The sequence below is a fragment of the Furipterus horrens genome, unplaced genomic scaffold (genome assembly GCF_987537825.1).
Source record: "Furipterus horrens unplaced genomic scaffold, mFurHor1.1.pri manual_scaffold_2, whole genome shotgun sequence".
NCBI classification, from domain to species: domain Eukaryota; kingdom Metazoa; phylum Chordata; class Mammalia; order Chiroptera; family Furipteridae; genus Furipterus; species Furipterus horrens.
The window spans coordinates 6629007-6649627 of record NW_028327172.1 but is presented as its reverse complement, the minus strand read 5'-3'; the positions used below and the strand labels follow the sequence as shown (position 1 = coordinate 6649627).

Below are 20621 nucleotides of genomic sequence, written 5' to 3'. Positions count from 1 at the left end.
TGGCTTTCCATCACGGAGTGAATGCCAAGGTCACTGGAGGGCTTATGAAACCCTGTAATACCATCCAGCTTCAGTCACACTAACCTCCTTGCTGTTCTTCACACCAGGAATACTCATCTACCCAGAGTCTTATTTGCTGTTCACTGTGCCTAGAACGCTCTTCTCTGGTACATCCTCACAGCTCTTACCACGGCCTCACCTTCTGTAGGGCTTTGCCTGGCCAGCCTATTTGAATTGCATGGGGGGAAAAATAAAAACTTACAGGCCTCTCCTGCTTTATTTTTCTTAACCATTTGTCATAATCTATCTTACTCTGTTTGACTTATTTATTATGTTTATTGTCTTTCTTCCGTACCAGAATATAAACTCCCTCAGCGTGGAGATTTTGCTGTTTTACTCACCGTTTTGTCCCTGTTGCCTGAACAGAACCTGGCACAAAGCAGGCTCTTGGATATTTTTGAATCAGAGCAGAAACCTTACCATTTTTGTTCCACAGCTAAAACTAATTCTTGTTTCATAATAGATGTTCAATAAATGTTTATGGAATAAATGAGTGGGTGAAGAAACACTAATCCCAGAAAAATATGCATATAAATAAAGTATTGCATAAACTTTCATAGAATTCATGAACTACTAGAAACTGTTCAGTCACCTTAGCTAAAGAACAATCATATTATAAGCTTTGCAAGAACTTACCCCTATGGAAATGGATATATCAGTTAGGTACTGAGGAGAGTTTTCATGTAAGCCCATAAACTATATTTGTAATAAATATATCTTATGTTTAAGTTTGGCTTCTTTCACTATTATCATTACTTGTGGACTCTAATCTATTTTCCAATAATGGCATTACTCCAGTAAAGTGTTTTTTCTAACCACGTGAATGCCAAATTTTGGTCTATTAGAAAGACTCACTTCCAGGTACTTCCAGTCAAGATGGAGGCAGAGGTAAACATGGCTTGCCTCCTTGCACAACCACAGCAAAAATTACAACTAAATTACAAAACAGCTATCACCCAGAATTGTCAGGAAATCAAGCTGTATGGAAGTCCAACAACCAAGGAATTAAAGAAGTCACCTTCATTCAGATGGGAGGGAGGGGCAGACGCACGGAACAGGTGGTCCCACACCCATGTGTGGTAGATAAAATCAGGAGGGATATCTCAGGAGCGAGGGATCCCAGAACCCCCAGCCCAGGGTTCCAGTGCCAGGAAGATAAGTCCCTATAACTTCTGGCTGTAAAAACCAGTGGGGGTCGGGGCGGTGGAAGAAACTGAGGGATTCTTAGGCGTCTCCTCCTTAAGGGTAAACGGGGGACTTAGGAGTGACCCAGGCTCACTCCCCCTGGGCTGCAGTACCAAGGCGGCAGCCTGAAGGGCACCATTGGCATATGGGGAGAAACTGAAGTGTCTGGCATCAGGGTGAGTGCCGAGGTGGCAGCTTCCTCCTGGACAAAACTCCAGAGGCCAGGCAGCGGCCATTGTCCCTTTTCTGAGCCCTCCTCCACAGAGAGCCACAGAGCAGGCAGCACCATCTCTGAGTCTCCATTAACCTGGTTCACACGGGTTGCCCCGCCCAGGTGATCACCTAAGGCTCTGCCCCCTCCAAATTACAGGTGCACTTTTCTACATGAGGCCACGCTACTGAGATGGGGAGTCAAAGCAGCTCTACCTGATACACAGAAACAAGCACAGGGAGGCCGATAAATTGAGGAGGCAAAGAAACATGGCCCAAATGAAAGAAGAGAACAAAACTCCAGAAAAATAACTAAACAAAATGGAAATAAGCAATCTATCAGATGCAGAGTTCAAAACACCAGTTATTAGGATGCTCAAGGAACTCACTGGGTACTTGAGCATAAAAAAAGACCCAGGCAGAAAAATGGGTACACTAAATGAAATAAAAATTTACAGGGAATCAACAGTGGAGTGGATGAAGCTGAGAATAAAACCAATGATTTGGAACACAAGTATGAGTGGATAAAACACCCATGGGACATATGTGCAGTGGAATACTACTTGGCCATTAAAAAAGAAGAAAGTTTTACCCTTTGCGACAGCACGGATGGACCTGGAGAATATGATGCTAAGTGAAAGAAGCCAATCAGAGAAAGACAAATACCGTGTGATTTCACTCATATGTGGAATCTAATGAACTAACTGAACTAAGAAGGAAAGTGGGGCCAGACTCATAGTTGGACAGCAGGATGACAGCTGGTGGGGGGGTTGAGCAAAGAGGAAATAGGACCCATGGACAGTAGTGTGGTTACTGGGGGAAGGGGGTATAAGGGGACCAAATGGTAATGGGGAAAAAAACAATAAAGATTAAATTTTAAAAAGAAAAGAGTCACTTCCAATAAGAACCCAATGATAGGCTAGTCTGATGTGTCAGAATTTTAAAATAAGTTTCATTTCAATATTATACCTAACAAAATCAGATTTTGATTTAATAGGTTTTGCACATTTTGGGGGGATGGGTAAGACATTTCTAAAAGTAACCGTAGTGCTATTTTAAAGTTGGGTTATTAAACTGTTTATAATCAATTTCCTATTTACACATTCTATTTTGTTTCTGTTAGACTTTCTTGTTTTGTTTCTTTTACAAGAGGAATTCTGCTTTTTTTCCCTCTAAGACTGCGTATGTGTTTACTACCTAAATGTGCAAAAGACAGCTCTCCAACTAGTGTTGCAACAGAAGAGTGAGCACCTTATACTGGGGGGAACTAAAAATCTCTTACAGTTTGGTTTTCTCCATTTATTAAGCCACTGTCATGTTGGGGCCTCTGTATTCTGTGCCTTCTGTTAATACTGTGTGCTGGCCATCATATTCTGTGCCTTATATAAGATGGCCCTTAACCCTAAGGTACTTCCAGTCAGGTTGGAGTTTATTTCCACCAGCAAATAAATTGAATTTTTAAAAACTAGGTACAGTATTTGATCTTATCTAGGTTAATTGGTTCCAGAGGACCAAAACATTATTATAATTGGTTTATTTTTAAAATATATTGATTGATTGATTTGACAGAGAGAGAACCATTGACTTGTTGTTCCACTTAATTGATGCATTGGTTGAATCTTATATGTGCCCTGACTGGGGATTGAACCTGCAACCTTGGCATATCGGGAGGACACACTAACCAACAAGCTACTCGACCAGGGCCATAATTAATCTATTTTTATAGTAGTTATGTTAGCTCTAAATAAATAAATAAAAAGTAACCTGCCAGTTGATGTAGTGCGGGAAGTGCTTAGTGACTTGCTTCCAATGAGTCCAATATGGAAGGGCAGGGAGCAGTGCCACTATGGAGAAACCTAGCAAAATCCCTCAGCCAGGGGATCGAGGTTGACATCCTCAGTGATGAGTCACATCGATAGCATGTTTTTTGTTTTTTAAATTTTAATTAATTTATTTTTTATTTTAGAAAGAAGGGAATGGAGAGAGAAAGGGAGAGAAACATCGATGCCTTCCCTGCGCATTCCAACCAGGACCTAATCGCAACCCAGGCATGTGCCGTGGTGAATTTTTGGTTTGCGCACAGGCAGGGGCGATAGCATGTACTTTTTTTTTTTTTTTAATATATATAATTTATTTATTTTATTTATTTATTTATTTTTAGAGAGAGGGGAAAGGAGAAAGAGGGAGAGAAACATCACTGTGTGGCTGCCTCTCACTCGTGCCCCCAACTGGGGACCTGGCGTGCAACCTAGTCATGTGCCCAGACTGGAAATCGAACCAGTGACGCTTGGTTCGCAAGCCGACGCTCAATCCACTGAGCCACAGCAGCCAGGTAGCATATACTTTTGATATGATACAACCCTTCACCTAAGTAGTGTTCTTCCCCAAAACCCATCTCCAGTATAACTATGAGAAAAACATTAGATGCAAATTGAGGGGCATTCTGTAAAATACCTTTAAAGTATTTCTTAAAACTGTCGAGATCATCAAAAGCACATGAGAAATTTGTCACAGTCCAAAGGCAGCTAAGGAAACAAGACCACAAAATGTGATGTGAGCCCTGGCCTGCGATCTCGGTTGCACGCGGGAGGGCTCTCTCCATCAGTGTTTCTCTCTCTCTCCCTTCTTCCCTCTCTGAGAGCAACGGGAAGATGTTCTCAGGTGAGGATAAAAAAAATATTTTTTTATTTTCAGTGATGTTGTATCCTGGATGGGGCTTGGAAACAGAAAAAGGGCACTAGGGAAAAAATAATGAAATCTGACTGAAGTATGGGGTTTAGTTATTAATAATGTAGGCTTAGTTATTAATGTTGCCCTGGCTGGTTTAGCTCAGTGGATTGAGCGTCGGCCTGCGAGCTAAGTGTCGCTGGTTCGATCTTCCAGTCAGGGCACATCAGAGAAGGAAAACTCTGACTCCAAAAAACCTCCGCTGCCTTGCGGCATACCTCTTCAGGGGAAAGGCTAAGGGAGTAAACCCCGACAGAAAATCCGGAGCCGGAGTCCCTAAGGCGGTTTGACGTTGTAGTCAACACCGGCAACTCCTGCGGCGCACCTGAAGCCAAGCTGTATTGACTCCGTCTTTCCCTTGGACCCTTCAGCTGCGAAGAGAGGGGGGGTCTGCTGCATGGGCAACAGCAGACCCTCCATATCACCCTGCCCAGGCTCTGTAGCTTCAGCTTCACTGGAGAGGACACTCCAGCGTCATTGCAAGATGTCGATTCAACACGGGAGGAGACAGATACCGTGTCACTCCCGAGTCGGACTGCACAGCCATTCTCGGCGGTGCAGATAGACTCTTGAGAAGCTACACCATCGTCTCTCGAGACGGACGGCTGCCGACGAGTTATTAATGTATCAATATTAGTTCATTAGTTGTGATAAATGTACCATCATACTAATGAAACAGGTTAACACTGGGAAAAACTGTTTGGTGCTGGATATAAAGCAACATCATACTATCTTTGGGCCTTTTCTATAAATCTAAATTAAAGTTTTTTTAAAAAGAAAGAAAGCCTTTAATCATGAAACAGATACAGCATTGGGAGAGGTAAGGAGAGGTCCACTTTCACTACTTCTGTTTAGTAATACAGTGGAGGTCCTAGCCACACAAAAAGATAAGAAATGGCATAAAGTTTGGGGAGGGAATCAATCTGCCTGTCCCTGGAGATCTTTTGGAGGAGGAGACACTAATTGGCTCAGTTTAGCAGCTTCTGAGATGATACAAGTTGTCACCAAGAATTGTGGACATGAAAAAGGGTGGAAAGACTCCTTTTTTTCCAGAAAGGAAAACTAAATGTTAAAAATAATTTGTTTAAATATTAGAATATTAACATTAAAAATATATTTAAAAGAGCTGATGAATTTCTAATTTTCATTATGTTAATTTTAGATAAAATTTTAAACACTTTCCTTTATGTATTGGAAGATGCTTCAATACTCTGTAGAAAGTAACATAGACAAAAAAGCTTTAGGTTCATATATAGAAGTCATTCTGCAGAGTTGTTCCTGAAAGTAACTTGCTTCTGTCTAAAATATATAGCCTGTTGAAACCTATATAATTTTATTAAGCAACATCACCCCAATAAATTAAATAAAAATTTAAAAAGTGGCCATGAGGAGCGACCAGTGAAAATAAAGAGACAAAGAGAATGAAAAAAAAACCAAAAACTAATGAGTTTGCTTCCATTAAAGCCAAGAAAGTAAAATTAAAAAATAATAATAAGTAAAACATATATCTTGTATCCAGCTAGAGTTGAAGGACAGTTAACACCAAAATGAACAATTATTTGAAATAGTATTTTTACTGGGAGTTAGAAAATTCAAACAATTTGACTTATTTGGTGTATTTTTTCCCTGATCTAAAATCAAGACTTGAATATCATGTCCAGTTCACAGCTTCTCCTCTCTTCCCTTCCCCCTAGCAACATATCTAGCCAGGCTTGACCCAAATTTGAAAACCTGTACTAGTGTGCTTTTTTGCTGTTTTTTCTTTTTTTTTTTTTCTTTCTACTTCTCACTCAGTATGCTGCTGAGGGACAGATTAAGAGGTAAGAGGACAGTTTTACTGGTATGATGGAATTTTAAAATATAAACTTGAAATATAAAATATAAATTTTCAGGGAAGTAGCACATACATTTCAAACCAGCAATATAAGGATGAGTGATTTTTTTTTTTTTGTAATTTTGACAGTTTGTTGCAGCTTAAAGTATTATGAGGATTGAAAATCTAGTTGTGAAGACTAATAAGATTATTCACTGAACACTTTTACTGAAAGACCTGCTACAGATCCCATTTTAGGTGCCCTTTCTTCCTTCTAAGGTAACTAACCCATTCTGTGTAGGTGGGGGGAATAGGTATGTGTTAGGAATTATAAGAAAAATGTATGTTCATGATAGAAAATTTAGGGGGAAAAAAATAAGGAAAATTAAAAATCAGTGAGTAGTACCACCCAGTTAACATTTTCATGACTATCCTTTTATTTTTGTAGCAAAACATAAGCTCTTTTTTGAAATAAATAATACATGTTCATTATTTTCAAAAACCAAACTTAGAGAAGAAAAAAAAATTTTAATTTTTGTAATTCCTTTATTCAAAGAGTAAATATTATTATCCCTTTTTCTTACATTTATATTTTATACCAAATGGGGTTACATTATTTAAAATTACTTTTGTAGTTTTTTTTTGTTTTTTTTTTTAGGGTTCTTTTTTATTCCATGTACTATCATCATCTTTTAGTATCAATAAATTCTTATCTGTGACACAATTTTTAATGACTAGTATCCCTTTGTATGGATATACTAAAACTTATTTAACCAGACCCTCAGACCTTTATTACGTTCCCTTTAAAAAAACTGTGATAAACAATCTTATAGCTTCATATTTGCACAGATGACTGGGAATTTATTGGAATTAGATTTTCAGCAGGTCTATTTGTACTTTTTAAAAATCTCTTACCTTCTAGCAACTTCTTGATTTTTGCTTTTGCAAAGATCAGCTCTTTATGTACCTTCAGACTTCTTCCTTCTTGCTCCTTAGTGGCTCTATCAACATGCTTAAGCACTTCATTTCCTAAAAACCTTTGTTTCAGCTCTGCCTCTCCCTCTAGCCACCCTGTATTTAGTCTCTCCCTTTATCACCCATCCTGCTGTTGGGGCTTTGAAAAGTTTTATTCATTCCTCATCTTCAGTGTCTGCTCCCTCCCCACCACCCTAACCAGAGTCAGCAGTGCAAAATTACTTGATGCCTTAATTTCAGTGACCCATTTCAAAGTCTTGACCACTCATTGGCTTTTGACTCTGTTAATCCTTCTCAGAAGTGTTCTTTCTCTAAGTGACGCCATATTGACTGGTTCTTCTTTCTTGTGCCTCTTTAAATATTGGTATATCTCAAGATTCCATTGTAAAAACCTCTCTGATTCTCCTGGACACATTCATTCATGCCAGTGGGGTCAATTCTCACCCAAATGTTAACTCCCAGGTGCTAATGTCAGCCCTCTCCTCTCTCCTGAGCCTGTCCATAGTGGTACAGTTGCCACTTAGATATGCCTTATACACCTGTTTTTTAGTGAAAGTTAACATAAGGAATCCCTTCTTTGTTCTTCTCCCCAGTCAGTGGCATTTCATGTAGTCCCCTCAGTCCTTTGACTTTTACTTATCCCGTCTCCAACATCCAAATGATTCCAAGTTCTCCGTTCCTTCTCTTCACATCTGTCCCCTCATTCCCATCCTGACCCCCTCGAGTCTTGCCAAGATTATGCGGTAGCTTTTCAGTTAAGTCCACGCTCTACACTGCTGCCAGTTCTTTTAAAAATACATGTGCTGTTGTCACTCCCTTAAAACTTTCAGTGATTTCTCCTTTCACATTGGCTATAATCCAAGTTTCATTACATGACTTTTAAAGCCGTTTGGATGCTGGCCAGCTGTTCCTTCTCACCACAATGCCTTCACCTTTGCCACCACGTTTACCATCTCTTCTGCATCTTACCCTAGTGACTGTCTCTGGACCCGGCTACTTCAAGATAATGTTTGATTTAATTTGTAGTACTGGAGAATTAAGATCACCGTTCTTGGGTTTAGTTTCCTGTAGCATGAATGGGGAGTTTGAGTACAGTGGGGTTTTGTAAGGTAGAAGGCCTCATGCAATATTGTTGCAAACTACTAACGGGTTATCTGTGTTTTGTATCAGAATAGATGCTATGCATAAAAATTTGTGTGTTGAAATTTTCCATTAGGTGGAGGTGTTAGGTGGAGGTGAAAAGGCACGTTCATATGGTTTTCTTTTTGGCATTGGGCTTAGCATTTGGTTTTTGAAGTTAATTCTGATTTAAACTCACCAGTTAACAGATTTAATGTTGAAGGGAAACGCATATAGGAATGAACCCATCTGAAAACATTAAGGAAATAGGTAGAAATGTTTGCTTAAAAAAAGGAAAGAACTTTTTCATTTGTAGGAGTTAATGTAGTACCACATTTTAAGATAGTTAAAAAGCACTTGGTTTTTAAATTCTGGTCTTGAGTTACTGAATTACTGCCTGTTGTCCATTAAATTCTGCCTCGGTGTTAATATGCCCCATAGTTGTTGACTATAAATAGTTTTTTTTAATTAGTACTTGCAGGTAGTGTAGCTATAGACCAGTTCTTTAAAGCAGTCTCCTCATTTTAATATTTCTAACACTTGTGAAAACGTTTTTATAACTGCAAGAAAAAAAGAGGAGTTAACAAGTAAAGAATAGTATATTTAGGGGCACTTTTGGAGGGTTTTTGTTTTTCACATGCTGTGTTCATTAATTTTTTTCCATTTTTATTGAAGAGGTCATGTACATTCTTGGTTTTGTCTTTTTTTTTTTTTTTAAGGGCTAAAGGTTGTAGTGAAAAGCAAATCTCCCTCCCATGTCACACCTCAAAATCCCTTTTGCTAGTACCTTTTACTGCCAGTTAGTGGATGGGCGCACGCTGTGGGCACTTCTGCACTTTGCTTTTTAATTTTATATACCAGCATCTATACCTGAACCACATTCTTTTTCATTGCAGCAGGTATTAAATTATTTAATCTTCTGTTGATGGTCATTTAGATTATTTCTAGTATTTATAACTACTGTTCTTATGTATGCATATCCTGATACCCATGTCTTTGTACATATAGGCAAATAAACCTGTAGGCTAAGTTTCTAGAAGTATAACTGCTAGGCTCAAGAATATGTGCAGGGGGTGGTGGGGAAGATATATGCCTTTAAAATTTTGATACATGTTGCCAAAGTTAGAGGAGTATAATTAAGAAGATGAAGATTCTCATGTAATCCTATTTTCCCTGTGAACTGTTATTTTTTAAGTATTCAGGACCAACTTTGCATATCTGTCAACTATATTTAAATGCTCATATTCTAGTGACTAACTCCACTAAATGCAGTTTAAAATGGTAAAAAGCAAACAAATATCAATTAATAATCAGATACCTATTTTTCCCAAAGAGTTGCAGGGGAGCATCATCTTTTTTGAGGTTGTACTTGTTTAACAATGCTATGTATGAGTCCCTCTTTTCTTCCTTTGAAGGGGAGACTATTTCACTCCCCGCCCCCCACAAAAAATGGACTTTAAGAAATGCATCTCAAAATGAAATAAGGTTTTGGTGCCAGGTGAGTGAAAACAGTAATTGGAAATAAAGACCTGGGTTTTACCGTCTTGCTTAAACCCAATGAAATTATGATGTTTGGCCAAAATAAAAGTTAAAATTCCTTTGTGAGGTTGTCAAATTCTCACGCTGTATATTTTCTTTCAGATTCCTTTGTTTCTTCCTCTTCCTCTCAGCCTGTATCTCTATTTTCGACCTCACAAGGCAAGTCTGTCATTTTGTATGTGTGTGCATTAATAAAAGAAAAATGTTGAGAAAGAGGCTGTAACTGGGGATATGAGGCACAAGTTTTCTGTTGCCCCCAAATCCCTTTAAATAAGAACTAATAAAAGCCAGTCCTTTATACGATTTAGCAGTTTCCAATGGATTTCCTGTAAAGATTAATAAAGTAGAATGAGGCTAAGTGGACCCTTTAACATAGCATAAGCTTGAGGTGTGGTTTTGAGTATTTCTTAAAAATAAAAAAACTCTCCCGCAGCATTTGGAACAGATAGAATCGTGGCTCAGAAAGCAACCCACTCCCAGGATGCATTTAACTTACTGACTTGTAGTTACGTGAGTGCTTTGGAGAGGTACTGGCTTTGGGAAAGCTATAAAAGTGTGCTTCCACAGCACTAATGTGCTATCTTAGCTAGTGTTTTAGTGTGAACTTCTCTGAGATTTGTCCCAAAGCTAGGCTAGTTCCAACTTGCCTAGCAACATTGAGCAAGTCGACTGACTTTTTGGCAATGGAGGCTTATTTTCCTACAGATTATGTTGTGACTTTTCTTTGTTTGTTTGTTCTTATTTTTTAACATCTGCCAACCACGTGGCTGGTGTGGCTCAATGTGGATTGATCGCCAGCCTGGAAACTAAAAGGTCGCCGGTTGGATTTCCCAGTCAGGACACATGCCTGGGTTATAGGCCAGGTCCCCAGTTTGGGGTGTGAGAGAGGCAGCCAATCAATGTTTCTCTTCCTCTCTTTCTCCCTCGCTCTAGAAATAAATAAAAATAAAATTTTAAAATAAAAATGAAAAAGATCGGCCAACCAGTGAGGAAGGGAATCTTGAGTGTGATAGCTATAGGTTTGTGGAGGTAGTAGCACTGCCAAGTGGCTTGAAGAGTGCTGTGTGCTTCGTTGGTTTGCACTAATAATGAAGTGCTGTTTTCGCTTGTGCTGTTGTACTTGGCATCTAATATAGGGCAATGGAAAACTCTTATTTAAAAAAAAAGGTAATTAAACCCACTAGATGCATCTAAGAAACGCTGTGCAGTTTATTGTCCTCGCTAAATTCTCTAGATGCAATGTCTGGATGCTTGTTTGTTAGGACGACTTTGACCTTATAAGAATAAAAACAGCCCTGGTTGGTGTGGCTCAGTGGATTGAGTGCTGGCCTGTGAACAGAAAGGTCATCGGTTCGATTCCCAGTCAGAGGGTATGCCTGGGGTGTGGGCCAGGTCCCCAGTTTCAGGCATGTGAGAGGCAACCACACATTGATGTTTCTCTCCCTGTCTTTTTCCCTCCTTTCCTCTCTCTTTAAAAGTAAATAATTTTTTTTTAAATAGCATTAAAAAAAGAATAAAAACATAATAGGATAAAATAAATTTAGTAAAAATTTTTCTGGGTTTAGTCTGTTTCTTAGGAAACATGATAGATAATTTGTTGCTTTTAATTCAGGTTGCTAACATTAGAGCCCCCAAACGCTTTACAAAGTGAAATTGGTATCTTGTGGGTCAGATCATGACCTTTGAAATTAATGTGTTTACATTAAAAGATAAATGTTTTGTGAATGTTAGAAAGTAACTCAAACCTACAGAGTGGTGCTTGATATCTGGAACCCAACCAGAATGATATTTTTAAGGTTTTTTTTTTTCCTTTTTAGAATTTTAATAATTTAGGTAAATAGGTATTACATTTATTCCACTCTGAAAAATAAACCAGTAAAAGCACAATGTAAATAAAACAAATAATTATTATATTTCTCTACTACAAATATTTCAGATATGTTAAAATACATCCTTCGTAGTTATAATTTTCAGTCACCTTTTTAGTATAGAAGGGGAAATTGATATCCTAAACAGTATAACAGTGCAGCCCATGCACAACATACCTAATGTATGGAATGTTGAGAAGATAACTATCATAGCTTTAAAAATTATTTTAATCCTCATTAGGAAAAATTACACATACACAAGTAGAACGGAAGTCAATAAAAAGGGTTTTTTTAATTAAAATAATGTTTAAATAGGCTTAAGTTTCACAGTGAGTATGAGAGTTTGTAAAAGAAAATAGATTTGTCATTCTTTCTTTTAGCTTATATATAAAGAGTTATGTTGACCAGTACAGATTCAGGACAGCATTATTGCTGAAAGGGTATTGTAAAGAGGCAGTTAAAAATGTCATATCCCTGAAGGTGTTTCAGTTTGGCCTCTATTATGGCATTTTCTTTTGCAAAACACACGCACATGCACGCACACACGCGGGAAAAGTAACCCAGTTGGTGCTCTGCTTCAATGGCAGGTCTGAAGGTCACGCCTTGGCAAGTGATTGGGTGTATTCTATTCTAGCAAAGACTGGTACTTCTCTACTCGACCTTAATGAAAATAAGAGAAGAGGAAGTTGTTAGTATACTTGATTAACTGAATTAAAACCCCTGGGGAGAATAGCTGAGACCAGTCCTGCCCGACGCAGGCCTTTCAGGGTGACTGCCGCCACCAACAGGCACCTGGCGGCCATCCTGGGCACTAACCCAGCGAACCTCTCTCTGACTTGTGTGTCCCTTAGCCTAGTACCTTGAAGAATCGTGCCTCTCTTTTGTATATGCCTAAACCATATTAAGCAATATGAAACCATAATTAAATAGGACATTTTTATATTTAAGAATCACATTTTTAATCCTGAAATACAGACATCATTATTGGGCTTCAGTAAGATGCGTGTACCAAAAACTGTTATTTGGACTAAGTAAAGAAAAACAGCTTAATATTTCAAAAAGAAATTATAAAACATTTATTAAATTATACTACTTTGAGGTATACAGATACTTAAGCTAGCAGTTTAAGCTTTTTGAAAGCTAATGAATAGATTTGTTATGAGAATGTCAGTGGAATAATCAGTTTTACTCCCGAGTAAAGCTTTGCCTATTGATTGCTTTTTTTCTTACTAAGGAGTTAAATTTCAGCTTAATCCCTGAGCATTTCAAAATAGGGGAGTAAATTTTAATAATTTTTCCTGTACTGTAAAATAAAGATATTAACAGAGATGTAGTACGTGGCTAATTTTTATTGAGCTTATACGGTGTTCAGTACTTTATATGAATCATTTCATCTAAGCTTCATAGCCAGTGTTACGGAGGAAAGCTACTGTCTCTTACACCAGTTGAGGAAACCAGGGTTTAAAATGGTAAAATAACTTGCTTAAGGTTACCCTGTAACTGACAGACCCTGCCCATGCCCATAACCACTGCCTACTGTAAAGATGATAAAGTATATTCTTGTATTTTAGGGTTTACAGGTATTTCTAGAGATGTCATTTTGAGGTTAATGTTAAAACGTGAGAGTAGAAGAGAGAAGAAAATATTATTTTAACCATATTATCGCTATTAGTTATGCAATTAAGTATCATTTGGGAGATGTTTTTCTTCCATCACTCACAAAATCAAACTGCAGTTTGGTTTCTGCTTTCAAAACCTTTGATAAAAATGTAGGCTGGAAAATACTATGATTTTCTTTAGGAAACATTGGAAGAAAAGTAGGTAAAAATAAAATTGGAGAGGATCTGTCCACCGTGCAGCATTCGAAGCACGTTTTCAGTAATCGATATTTGCGTTAAACTTGAGTAACGCAGTAGGCATCTGGAATAGGAAGTTAAACGCTGAACTTTGGGGCAAGGATCGTGGGGGGAAAATTGCCAGTTACAGCCTTTTTTTAAGCAAAAGCAAAACATTTTTCTTTGTACAAAAGAGACTCTTTGTTTAGGATCTAGCTTGGCTGCAAAGTGTCTGCTGGCTAACTTCCTATTTTGATGCTGTGGCTGAAAGTTGCTGATGTTGTTTTGCACGAGAATTTGTCTTTATTGTTTTGTGAACATGAGAAAATTCAAGTGTAAGGAAAACCTCCACTTGAATATTTCAAGCCTCCCTTATATGAATATGCATAGTATGTATGTGAAAAAGCAACAGTGGCTACTTGCAGGCTGGCAGTCTTTGGTCACTGGTGAGTGTGGTTTTTCCGTGTTACGGGTATCCTCTTAATTAAAAGTAATGAATGCCTAAGAAAGGTGGGGGTCAGGGGAGTAACCAGTAACTAACAGATTTCTAAGCTACTCACTGTTTATAGGAAGAACTAAAGGACAGTTTGAGGGGGGAAAACAATAAAGAGAAGATATTTTGAGGCGTAAACGTATATTTTTATTTTCAGTTTGACTGTATTTACTTGATGTGTCCAGAGCATTCACTTCCGGTCTTTTCATCTTGTTGTTTTCAGCTCCCCACCCTGTTCTGTAAGATAGAATACTGCGGGCATAGAAGAGGGAAACCCTTCCCCGGTTCCACACCATATTATCTAGCCAAATGGAGCTTTTCCCTATTCCAGTCAAAATTTCAAGTTACGGAATTTTAAAAGTAGCATATGGATGTATTTAAAGCAGGCGCAGAAGACCACTCCTGGCCCATCCCCACTAACCTGCAAGTTGTGCCCCTGGACGGAGGTGATCTGAGCGACAAGAGAGAGTGTCAGTGTCGCCTGGGGGTTTTTACAGCACAGCTCGATCGTTCTCATCTTCTGGAGCTCAGTACAGTCAGGGTGTGGTTCTCAGCCCGGGGTCATTGCCTGGGAAACTTGTCATGCAGAGCCTCCTGAACTTTACCCTCCCCTGGAAATGCTGTGCCTCTGAGTCAGTCAAAGGTAAGGCCCGTCAAGCACCAGTCATTATGGTACAGTTTGAAAGGCACCGTAAAAGATGGTGCCAAAGGCTGTTTTTGTGCTGGGTTATTAAATCGTCCAGCCAGTCAGACATTGAACTAAAATATACTTGGACCTTGATGGTGATAAAGGTCATTTGCTGAAACATTTTGTTCAGGAAACTTATCTTTTCAACGTTGGCTTACCATTTTTTTATATTGGGCTACCCTAAATGTCTTATCCACATAGAACCTAGCATAGTTCTTGGATTATCATAGGCATTTGGTTTGTACTACCTGATTTAGAAGTTGCATTACCCAAAATTTGGAAATAGATAAAAACTCTTTAAATTCCTTCCTTTTATTTGTGAATGATAGGAGGGAAAGTGTCTGAAACTCTGAATGAAGATTTTCTGTATTATATACCAGGTAAAGGTGGTGTTTGGGGTCATTTACTGAGAATATGCTAAGTACCAATTACTGTTCTAAGCACTTTGCATGTATTAACGCACAGCAATTCTCAAATTAGGTGCTTTAGTGTCCCCATTTTTTAGATGAGATGAAGCAACTTACGAAGGCCACATGATTAGTAAGTGTGATGAAAAGATTTTTCACCTTCTAGTTGGAATTTTTGGTTTGAGAATGGTCTAGAAATTTAGACTATGACTGCCAACTTAATTTCCTAGTCTTGTTTCAGAAAATAAACCTAAATGGAGACTTATAAGAATTTAGAGTGTAAGAAGATAAGGATAAGCAAGGAGCTCAGCACTGGGTAAATTTGGGGACATTCTGTGATCCTTATAGAGCTATGACATTTTTACTTCTTACCATATATCTATTCCCTTCTAATAGGTGTGTAACCTCGTTTGTTAATAGAGGAAGCCATGTTTTTAAGTGATTAGAATTCTTGAAAACGAATGCGCGCATTAAGTCTCATTACAGCAAATAACTAGAAAATATTCATGATGAGGGAATTTTTTGACAGACGTTTGTTCTGAGTAATGTTGAAAGTCTCTTGTATTGCATGTGAAAGACTGCATCGTTGGAAAGAGAAAAGGGTAGTGGACATTTTCTGAGATGTAAGATAATCCATAGTGACTTCATCAGGCAGTTTCATAGTGTATAGAATTTTAAAAACATCAATCTTCAAACTCCCTGGAGTTTCCTGCCACTTCACGAGGTACAGACCTGAACACCACCAGTGACTTCCTAAGTGCCATGCTGACTAATTGCAAGAGTCTTTGCTTACGGCAACTGTGCTAAAGGGCCTGTTAGATTCTGGTGTTTGTCCTGTTTAATGTTTTCATTCCTGTTTAAACTCTACTTACAGCCCAGTTTTTTCCATCTAAACAAGATAATTCTAAACAAAATAATTAAAGTTAAAGCCCAGATGACTTGTTTAGCTCCATGTGGGACAGTTGGATCAGTGATCATGAGATCTAGCACCTGCATCTCACAATCACTGAGGAACGAATGCAGCATTGCACTCTACCCCCTGAGATTGCCCCCAGAAAACACTATCCACCTCAGACACTAAGTCACAAAGTATTAGGGAACATAATAACGTTATTTTGTATATATAATAAGTATATCATATTACAGAATCTTTAGTTGTCTGTAAGGCAGTCACTGCATTCAGTGGTAAGACTTCTTGGTATTGTGAGAATACGATTTCTGACCTAATCTTCTAGCTTCACCTCAGATTATTATATAACTCACTCAACTTTTGGCGTATTAAGAGTTCAAGAAAGACAGGAAAGAAGCGAGGCTGGGGAAACTGACAAAGCATAGAACGTTTCTGTCATGTTCCCCCCCCACCAAACCCCCGCCTGCAGTGTGTGTATTCTTTGATTACCAGTCAATGTAGGTTGCTTTCTTTTTCTTTCTTTAAGGTTTTATTTATTTATTTTTAGAGAGAGGGAAAGGGAGGGAGAAAGTGAGGGAGAAACATCGATGTGCGAGAGATAACTCCATCGATTGCCTCTGGCACACTCCTACCTGGGGACCTGGCCCACAACCCAGGTGTGTGCCCTGACCAGGAATCGAACTGGCGGCCTTTCGGTTCGCAGGCCAGAGCTCGATCCACCGAGTCACACCAGCCAGGGCATTTCTTTTTTATGTCATCAAGCTCACCACCAAATCGTCTTCATTTGACTTCCTGGTTTTGCTCATTGCCTGTCTCCAGCTCTTTACTGTAAGCTCTACAAAGGCAAGGGTGCTTTCTGTTTTGTGTAACTGCTTTTAACCTAGTTTCTAAAATGGTGTCTGGTATATGATGGGCACCCTGAAATTTGTTGAATTACTACTAATTCCTTTTGCCCACTTTGGCCTGTAAGATGACAGATCTGAATCATCTGAAATCTCAGTCTCTATAAAACATATACGCTGAGCATTCTCTGTAAGGTGGGTCAGTTCTACACACCCCAAAGTTCCATTCCTGTTTCAAGGGAGAGGTTCCCAAACAGTTTTATTTTAGCCCAGGTTTAGTCCGTTGAATGTTTCCTGGTAGAAACAGTAACTAGTAAATTCAATAACAATACATAGCTCAGATTGTGCAATATTTCTGATTTAAATGTAGCCTATACAGTTCTTTAAATTTCAAGTTTTTGAACTTTCAACCTACCATGCTGAGCTTCATTTATATCCTTAATCCAGTCTTGCTAAATAATCATACTATATAATGATAAATGTGACCATGTTTGCTACATGAGAACTAAATATGGATTACAGCTTACTTCAGATATTATCTGTCCCGCTAGTGGAGTCTGTACTACCGCACTTTTCCCCTCAGTTTATAAAGACTTTTCACCAAGATTACAGTTTTACTATTCAGAAGGTCCAGGCCCTATTATGGTCCATCGATTTTATAGTAGTGGAATTTTATTCATTGCACTAAGATATTTTATTGTTTTTTTTTCATGTTTATAAAATGATTTTAAATAAAATCATAATTTTTCTTCGTCTAGTTATTTAGCTTCTCACACGAAAAAAAGAACATAAGCTGAGTAAGGATAATCCCAAAGTTTTTTCTCTTTTACATCTTCCCAATTAATCATTCACATTCAAGGCACTGCTGTCCAGAGTCTACTTAGGTTTCACTTGTCAAACCTGAATCTTTGATTTATTAATATGGAATAATTTAAGACCTACTTTGTTCCAACTCCAAGGGATACCACAGTGTGCAAGAAAGACAGCACCTGCCCTTGGAACGGTCGTTTTGATCTTTTTCCCAGTAAAAACTTGCTAGATTGGGAAGTTAGAAAATAGTATAGTAAGTCAGTGGCTACTCTGGTATTAATAACCCTTAATTAATGTATACTTTTTTAAAAGGATAGTTTCTGTTTTAAAAGAAACCAATTTGCACCGTTCAGTTTGGTTAAATTGGCACGTTGGTGCAAGAGAGTTTGGAGCAGGCCAGCTTCTTCAGTACCTTTGGTTTAAATTGTTGAGGCCATCTGTACCTGGGACCAGCCTTCCCAGAAGTTAGAATAATTCCAGTCTGATTTTTAGGCTCAGGAGGGGTCTGCTGTATCTCCTGAAAATCAAAAAGAATTCTGGATACTTTTTTTCTTCTCAAATTCTCAGGCTGTGACAGTGGATTTATACAAAGAGTGTGTTCTGGATTGTTCAGATGAGAGCTTATCAGTACTTCATAATACCAAGTTGTTTGTTTTGTTTTGATTGCATTGTTTCTGTTAAATAGCTCTACCAAAACAAAGGGGAAAAGGCTTCCCCAGATTCCCCAGTATCGTCTCTTCTGTATGCTTTGCCTTTATGTGGAAAAAGTAGAGTGAAAAGTGTTTGTCATGAAAAATTTTTTTTTGTTATTTGCCGTTTGTAGCATGATGTGGCTTTTCTGTTTCACTCTTGGCAATTCTATGCATGTCTTATAGGATAACTGTTGGCATTGTTTTATTACATGTTGGTGTGTGTGTATATATATATACATCCTGTGTGTATATATGTAATTTTAAAAATAAAAAGCATGCTGCTTGGCCTGACTAGCTAATGTGTAATTGTACCTGGTAAACAATTTTTTTCTTTCAAATTCTAACCATAGAGGGATTGAGCTCTCTTTGCTCTGATGAGCCACCTTCAGAAATTTTGACTTCCTCCTCTTTTTCATCTTCCGAAATACAAAAAACTGGCCTTGCAGTACTACATGGAGAACAAAGCAAAGTGTTAGGCAGCCAGCCTATTTTAACCAAAGAAGGAAAAGATTGCTTGGCTCTTCTAGATGTGACAAAGACAGAAAAGCCTCCGGGGACCAGTAAAGATGGAGCCAAGTCCCCAGTTTCTGTTGCGGAAGCAGGTCGCTGTAACCGTCCTTCCATTCCTGCCAGTTTCCCAGATCATCCTGCTCTTCTCTCAAAGGAGGTTGTTCAGATGGAGGACCAGATAAATAAAGACCAAGAGTCCGGGACCCCAAATGAGATACTAAGTAGGAATGACAAAACAGCCTTGGGTGCTGATGACAAGTTCACTTTGCTAACAGCCCAGAAACCACCCACTGAGCAGCTGAAGGCAGAAGGCATTTGTGCATACTCCTTATCCTCATCCAAAGTTTCAGGAGGTGGTATTACTGAGAAGGATTCCCCTGAATCACCATTTGAAGTAATTATTGACAAAGCAGCATTTGACAAAGAATATAAAGACGCATATAAGGAGAGCGCAAATGATTTTGGTAGCTGGGCAATGCACGCTGATAGAGAATCATCTGCAGACATTTCAGAGTCTAATGACAAAGTTTTTCCACTAAGAAATAAAGAGGCAGGGCGTTACCCAACCTCTGCGTTGCTCACGAGACAGTTTTCACACACGACTGCAGCATTGGAAGAGGTGTCTAGATGTGTGAGTGATATGCATAACTTCACTAATGAAATCCTGACTTGGGATTTGGTTCCCCAAGTGAGACAGCAGAACGGTAAAGCTGACTACATCACGAAAACTACAGGACTTGACAAGAGTGAATATAATTCAGAAATTCCTGTTGTAAATCTTAAAACTAACACTCATCAGAAAATTCCCGTATGCTCTATTAATGGGAGCACTCCCATTGCTAAATCAACAGGGGACTCTCCCCCACAAGAAAATGCTGTCATTGAAAAACCTATACCAGACTGTCTTGATTCCACAACGGATGTCAGTAGCAAAGATGTACGAGGCAGTGTGCCGGAACAAGGTGACACGCTTCCAGGGTTACCTGGATCTCCGTTTGAGAAACGTGTCTCTTCGGGTTCTGGAGTGGCCACAGCGAAAGTGGTTTTACCTGATGGCCTCCTGAAAGGTGAGATGGACTGGCAGAGCTCTGCGTTGGGAGAAGCGACGGAGGCTGATAGTTCTGGGGAGTCTGACGACACAGTAATAGAGGACCTCACAGCCAGTGTTTTATTTGAAAGTAACAAAATTCAGGCTGAGAAACCTGTTTCCGTTCCACGTGCTGTTGTAAAAGCAGATGAAAAAGAAGTCAAAGAGATTCGCAGTTGTAACAGGGAAACTAGAACATCTGAAAGCTTTGAAGGGTCAGTCAGTGACTCTGAGCCCCAAGTCAAGCCTGATGTTCTTGCAAGGCGTCCAGCTGGCATGGCAGCGGGTTCCCAAGCGCCTGATATGAATGTCGTGTCAGGAGATGTGAAGCGGTCAGACAGAAGGCGCGATACTATTCCTGGAAAGGACCCAAAACTCCCTGCCGCAGCATCATCGGGTGTTTTTAATGAGACAGAATTGTCACTAAATGTGACAGCCTCTGCCCATTTGGAGTCATTACATGAGAAAAGTATTAAAGATATAGATGACTCTTCCCCAGAGGACCTGCTAGCAGCCTTTACAGAAACTGGGGAGAAAGGAGGAGTAGATAAGGGTGAAGGAAGCGCATCTGAAGCGACCTCAGAGAAGACTGCGCACTTCAGAACAGCTCTTCCCGTAGAAGTCCTGTATGGCAGTGAGTCAGGTGGTTCTGAAATTAAAGACGTGAAAAGTAACTACTCTCAACAAAGCAAAGAAGTAAGTGGACGTGAGCTGCTGGGTGTTTTCCCCACCCAAGGTACTTCAGTAGCATCTCTTGACTTAGAGCAGGAACAGCTCACAATCAAAGCCCTTAAAGAACTGAGTGAAAGGCAGGGTGAGAAGTCCACTCCTGCCCTGCACAAAGTAGAATC

At 39.1% G+C, this 20621-nt stretch overlaps 1 protein-coding gene across 2 annotated transcripts in view; it reads left to right on the top strand.

Moving 5' to 3' along the window:
* The window catches only part of RTN3 (reticulon 3), a 48764-nt gene that overhangs the window by 6598 nt on the left and 21545 nt on the right, over positions 1–20621 (top strand). The window contains exon 2 of one of the 2 annotated variants that reach the window (XM_090259805.1): positions 9731–9787. The exons of the other annotated variant lie outside the window; for it this stretch is intronic. Coding sequence (XP_090115931.1) covers positions 9731–9787 — 57 coding nt within the window. The remainder of the gene's footprint in view (positions 1–9730; positions 9788–20621) is intronic. 2 annotated transcript variants of the gene reach the window in all.